Source organism: Lactuca virosa, chromosome 8, assembly GCF_052849685.1.
Source record: "Lactuca virosa cultivar CGN04683 chromosome 8, Lactuca_virosa_CGN04683_v6, whole genome shotgun sequence".
Classification (NCBI taxonomy): domain Eukaryota; kingdom Viridiplantae; phylum Streptophyta; class Magnoliopsida; order Asterales; family Asteraceae; genus Lactuca; species Lactuca virosa.
The window spans coordinates 244,260,641-244,267,175 of record NC_136433.1 but is presented as its reverse complement, the minus strand read 5'-3'; the positions used below and the strand labels follow the sequence as shown (position 1 = coordinate 244,267,175).

Here is a 6,535-nt window from a genome sequence, read left to right as displayed (position 1 = left end):
GCAAAAGAAAAAGAAAAGATTGGGTATAAACTATCAATACATTGTTTTTGGTATAATTGCATGACTTACAAAGAAGCAGTACCCAAAAAGGAATTAAAATCCACTACATATTTAAACAAGGGTATAGTTGTCATTGCATTATAAATTTTAATTTTAGTGGATTAATTAAATTCTTCCATGGAAGTGATAAGGATCGACATCCTTATTAGAATATGGGAGGGGATATTGCCGTCAATTTAGGAAAAGTAAATCTTCCTTCCTTGATTTGCTACAAGACCATTACCAAATTTCTTTGACTCTTGTGTGTGCCAAAAAATGATAGTGACTGCCAGCTTCAATTCTTCTTTTCTTTTCTTTTCCTTTTCCTTTTTCTTGGTGTTGGTCTGCCACCACACTTAACATTTTTTGTGTACAATATTCACTCTTATCCTTCACAGCTTTTCTTCATTCAGCTACCGTCTTCCATTCTTGGTCCATCATAATCTTCTTTTGTAAGCCAATCAACCACTCAACTCTTCATTTTGTGTACAATATTATGAATCAGGGCCTTCGGTTTTTGGTTAATCATAATATTGTTTTTCATATCTAAAGAAAGACTATCTTCTTCTTTTTTCTGTTTTAGCATAAACGTTTCTTGTTTCAAGATCTGCTATATTGTCGACTACTTTGCTATCCAAACCAACAGAAAAGAAAAGTAACCTAGCTACGATGGCGGAGGATGTCACTAATACTGTGGCTGGGAAAATAGTGGACCTGTTGTTTAGTGCGGCTAAACGGGAGACTGATTACATCCGAAATTACACTAAAAATGTTGACAAGTTGAAGAATGAAGCTCAAAAGCTCAAGGATATGAGGGATAGGATTCAACAACGAATCAATGCAGCTAAAGAAAATGGAGAAGCTCTCTTAGCTGGTGTGCAGAACTGGATGGACAAGGCAGAAATTGAAATGTCCAATGTGGAAGAATTTCTTGAACAAGAAGCACATGCTAAAAAGACGTGCTTCAACTTACGACCTTGTGTCAATTTGAGCACCCTCCACCATTACAGTAAGATGGCAATAAACAAGACCTCTTTTCTTCTGCAGCATCAAGAAGATGGCAAAACTCATGAATCTTGTGTCTCCATTCCCACTGCCACCCCAAGATTGGTAGACCTTTACCAAAGAAAGAATCTTGATGATATTGATACCCACAAGTTGGTGTTGAGGGAAACCATTCAAGCTATCAAAGATGAGAGCATACAAATGGTTGCAATTTATGGATCAGGGGGTGTAGGGAAAACTACATTAGCCAATGAAGTTGCTGCAGAAGTGAAGAATCTATTTGCAGACATTGTGTTTATAACTGTCTCACAGACTGTAGACGTTGAAAAGATTAAGAAGAACGTTGAAGTAGCTGCAAAACGGATGATGATTAATAAGGAGAAGGTTCTAATCATTTTAGATGACATATGGGAACCACTGGTCCTCTCTGATCTAGGCATACCATGTGGGAACGACCACATGAATTGCAAGATTTTGTTGACGTCTAGAAGGATGGATGTATGTGAAGGGATGAACGTTGATAGGAATATCTGTGTAAACGCTTTGAAGAAGGAAGAAGCGTGGGTCCTCTTCAAAAGTATTGTTGGTGATGAGAAGTTAGCGAATAATTCTAGTCTGGAGAAAACTGCAAAAGAGGTGACTGAAGAATGTGGTGGATTGCCCCTCATCATTCAAGCTGTGGGAAATGCTTTAAAAAATCGACCAATTCATATATGGAAGGCAGCACTTGACCGACTACGAAAGCATGTCCCTCTAGAGATCGCTCCAGAGATAAGGAAAGCATTTACTCATTTGAAGCTGAGCTATGACTTACTTGAAAGCAAAGAAGCTAAATCAATCTTCTTATTGTGTAGTATTTTCAGAGAAGATGGAATCATAGATATGTTAAGCCTAGCAGAATATGGTGTGGGTCTGCAGATATTTGATAATCTGGATAGCTTTAATGATGCCGTACAAAGAGTCGAAATGGCAGTTGACACCCTCACATCCTCTTCCTTGTTATTGTCCGAGGGAGACAAAGTAGTAAAAATGCACGACGTTGTTCGTGATGTGGCTTTCTTAATAACTTCCTCTTCTGAAGGTGAAAAGAAGGAGAAGTTTTTAGTGGAGGCTGGAAAAGGTTTGACAGAATGGCAACCAAGAAACGGAATCTCAGACAGCTACACCAAGATCTCACTCATGAGTAATAGCATTGAAAAGCTTCCAGATCATCAGCTTCATTTCCCACTCCTTGATACTTTCCTTATACAACGCAATGGTCTTTCCATTATTCCTGATGATTTCTTTCGAGGCATGAAAGAAGTTACAGTTTTAGATATGTCTTGGAATAAGATTATATCCCTCCCACAATCAGTGAAACTGCTCACAAAACTCATCACACTAGATCTAAGTTGGAATGTATCTCTTAATGAAATTTCTATACTGGGGCAATTAAAAGACCTTGAGATTCTAAAGGTTAGAGGGACTGGAATTAAAGTGATTCCTGAAGAGATCGGTCAACTGACCAACTTAAGGCTGTTGAATGCTGGTGATTGTCGCTATTTATCTGATGTAACACCAGGTGTCATATCAAAGCTCACTTGGTTGGAAGAGTTGTATATTGGAACCGTTGAAAAGAACGCGGTGTCTCGCCTTGGTCTTATGGAAATAAGTAACTTGAAATCGTTTAGAGTTCTGTATTTATTTATGGGTTCATATGATTGTGATCATTTTCCTGAAGGTACATACTTCGAAACGTTGCAAGAATTCTGTTTTCATTTTAGTGACAACAGAATTATGGACAAGAACCGATTAAAATTATATTTAAATCGTCGACTACGCATTGCATATTCTAACTTCCCATTCAAGATGCCAATCAAGAAACTGTTTCAGGTAAGTGATGGTATACTACTAAGGGAGATAAAAGATTTGGATAACATCATACCAGACCTTTATGGAGATAGTATTGATGAGTTAAAGTCTATTGAGTTGGATAGATGTTACAATGTTTCTTGCTTGGTAAAGACAACGGATGAGAATGCAACACAAACTTTTGTTGCTTCCAATGACCTGATGCTTGGTCAAAGGAAAACAACAAAGGAAAAGTACTTCTCCCAAGTGGAACAAATCTGTCTGCATAAACTAAAGAACCTGAAGCTTCTTTTTGGTTGTTCGTTACAATATATAAGCTTGCGTAATCTACAACTCATTGAAATTACAGATTGTGATTCCTTGTTGACGGTATTCCCGTTAAGTGTAGCACAAGGGCTTTCCAATCTGAGATGTATATCGATTGTGAGGTGTTGCAGTTTGATGGTAGTGATTTCTGGTGGAGATGAGCAAACAGCTGAAAATGACATTGTGTTCCCTAGACTTACCCATATTGAGCTTGGGTTTTTGCCACAACTAAAGAGCTTCTACTCTGGGGATTCTACAGTCAAATATCCTTCTTTGGAGTTTATCCAGGTGAGAAATTGTGGTAGCATGAAGAGATGGGGTTCCGGAGTCCATGACATGCCCAACGTCAAATTTGGTGATGATCAACAGATCCTTAATTTGTTCCATAAAAATTGATGATCTTTTCAGCAAGTACATGTACCATGAGAGAGGTATATCTGAAAAGACGAGTATCCCACCCAATATACAGCCAAGGAGACAGGAGACCAATTTATATGTTTCAAAGACTCCTCTTTCTTCTCTTTTCCCTTAAAGATTTCATGCTCTACCCAAGATTAGGCACACAATCACACAAGATCAAGGTTTATTGCATAGTTCAGGAGCTTGAAACAACCATAGAATCCAAGTTTGTTGTAGTTCTGATGCTTCCAAATATAAAATTGTGGCTGGAACAGCCAACAGTGTTCAAAGAGTGAATTACTTGAAGAATATTTAGAATTGAGTGGTTCTATGTCATCATCTTCCTCTTCTTCTCCATCAGCAATCTCATCTTCCCAACTCCCAAGTCTCATCATCATCATCCTCATCCTCATCCATATTTAATATTGAATTCTTATGGCTCGCTCATTTTGGTTTCAATAGATAGAAGCACAGAGGAGACAGCATATGCTCTTTAGCTTTTTTTTCCTCATAATAACGCCATGCCAATTCATCAAACAGTTGGTAAGCATCAACATTTTATCATTTGCCTATTAGCACATTTCCCAATTCATAACGAACATGATTCTAAAGATTGATCAAATTTCAACGCACCTGAGTGAGAGACTTGGTAGTCGGCGTAGGGGTTTTCATCAAATTCCAGCAAAATATCTTCAAATTGAACTCTGGATAAAACACTATAAAATCTCCCTTTTTTAAAATCAGCAAACAAATTTGATTTTTCTTCGACTTTGTCAAATATAGGGCTTCATTTCTTTTTGATTGTCTCGGATTGTCTTTCTCATCCTCAGCTTCATCAACGATACTGTTTCTCATTTCAATGGTCTGTAAATAACATAAAGAATTATAAGTACCGCCTTTATGAATTATGACTCTAAGCGGTGTTTGTGTTTGGCTTAGACAATCCAAAAGCCTTTTTTAGAAAAGTTACAAAAAGTCAGGTTTTCTGACTTTTCCAAAAAGTTCTTTTTTCTTGTATCGAAACTTCAAAAGTAGCTTTTAAAACTAGTTTTATCGAACATCTTTTGTTTTTTTTTTCTTTTCCAAAAAGGACTTTTGGTTGTGAAAAGCTAAGCCAAACACCCCCTAAGATTGATTATTTATTTTTGTAATAGGGTGTGGGATGAGAGTTAGCCACTTTCTGATTCTAAAGATTGTTTGTTGTGGGATACGGCTTTAGGTGAAATGAGTGAATTGAAAGTTTTTACAGACTGCAAATGGCGATACAACCCAAATATTGTAATTTACGCAGGTGCTAAACTCTATCTTTCTACTACTCTATTGTATTTTTTTTTTGTCCGAAGTCTTTTTGTGTGTATAACAAATCATGTGTTTATCTAATTTGAGTTAATAATTTACTCAACCCTAACTAGACAGACGACTATCTTTTGGATTTTAGTCATGGTATGGGTTTGTTGATCCCCTTAACTAGTCTCCTTTCGGTTCGGACTAACCTTTATTCCTCTTTTAATAAGCCCAAAGTGAAATCAATGATTTGAGTGGTGAGGATTTTAAGTGTGTTGTCTTACTTATTTTATATCTTTGTTAATTGAAATCCATCCATTTAAAGTCCTTTTTGTACCATTTTGTCTTTTTGTAGGAAAGTGGATTAAGAGTATGCAAATTTGATGCGACTAGCCAGCTAACGGTGTTGGTTTAGATGAGAAATATAGGTAGATACCAAACATGTTGATAAATGGAACATCAAGTAGAAATTGATACACAAAAAGTTGGGAAATTGTTAGAGCAAAATATGGATGTTAGCCTATTATTGTATCCATTTTGAAAGTTTCTTTAATGTGCAGACAATGGTCAAGAAAAGACAAATGAAGACATCTCAGGCTACATAGGTTGGATCAAATGATCAATTGATACAGGTGGATATTATTGTCACACCCCGAAACCGTGATGGCGGAATCGTTCCGGGGCGGAGGACGTCATGTATAGCATCACAACCAATGTGAAATAGCAACCATAGCAACACAACCATCACAGTGTATACATATATGAAGATGTTTACATCAATTTGAAACTTGTTTGAATTACATCAGAGAGTACATATAAAATATAAACATAAGACTCTTATTACTCCAGCTTCTCATAAATCCAGCAGGTACCTGTCTACTGATTTCCTGAGAATACAAGCAGTTTGAAAATATCAGCATAAAGCTGGTGAGTTCATAAGCCGTAGTTTGTAATGAAAACTTGTTGATGAGCTCGTAAAAAGTATTTTGTATAGCGTCAAGAAAAACCGATATTTTCTTTAAGTGAAAAATGTAGCGTTATCCGTTCCATATAAACCATGAATGTTCGTTACTGAAAACTGTAGTGATATGTGAAAATACTACTTCATGTGACTAGCTAAGGCTAATCATGAAGTATAAGTATATTGTATATGAAATCCTTGCATAAACAATTTTGGTTGAAAACCCTGGCTTCAGCCTTTATACGTAGTGTGTTAGTTCTATTTAGTATAAATAAAATTGTTGAAGGGTGACAGGTTGTAAACTAAAGGGTGAATTATACATAATGTGAGTCGTATAACCATACTTGATATGACTAGAGACCTTTCCAACGTTCTTCAGGCGTCGAGTTAAATGACATTTGTCACCCTGGGCATGCCTGCCCAACTGTAGCTAGCAGTTCGGGTGTGGGATTATCAGTCCCGAATAGATCTATTCACAAATTTCATGCTCTCCCTCCAGGAGACTCTGGTTATACTATGATAGGATTTATCCATGTACATCTAAGGGTACAGTAGTGAAGTAGCGCCTCACAGTATCGTACAATCTAGTTTACATGTAGTGTAGTAGCGTTCTACCGTAGTGAAAATCCGAATGTATATCGTTTGTAGTGATAATTACAGTTATGAAAACATGATAAAGTAGTGATGCAA

General features: G+C 36.8%; 1 protein-coding gene across 5 annotated transcripts; it reads left to right on the top strand.

The window, feature by feature from the left end:
* The first annotated feature begins 366 nt into the window (after positions 1 to 366).
* Positions 367 to 5,939, top strand: LOC145133331 (putative disease resistance protein At4g27220). Of its 5 annotated transcripts, XM_079068275.1 has the most exons (5): positions 367 to 4,143; positions 4,384 to 4,462; positions 4,820 to 4,891; positions 5,240 to 5,312; positions 5,445 to 5,939. In XM_079068275.1, exon 1 carries the CDS (start codon positions 709 to 711, stop codon positions 3,595 to 3,597), a length of 2,889 nt encoding a protein of 962 aa, XP_078924401.1. In that variant the 5' UTR covers positions 367 to 708; the 3' UTR covers positions 3,598 to 4,143; positions 4,384 to 4,462; positions 4,820 to 4,891; positions 5,240 to 5,312; positions 5,445 to 5,939. The 5 variants fall into 5 exon arrangements, with proteins under 5 accessions (XP_078924401.1, XP_078924399.1, XP_078924400.1 ...); XM_079068273.1 differs by lacking the exon at positions 4,384 to 4,462; XM_079068274.1 differs by lacking the exon at positions 4,384 to 4,462 and having other exon boundaries at positions 4,755 to 4,891.
* Positions 5,940 to 6,535: the final 596 nt, after the last annotated feature.

Excerpts from the sequence above, each read along its gene's own strand:
- LOC145133331 (XM_079068276.1), top strand. The coding sequence starts at position 709 with ATGGCGGAGGATGTCACTAATACTGTGGCTGGGAAAATAGTGGACCTG.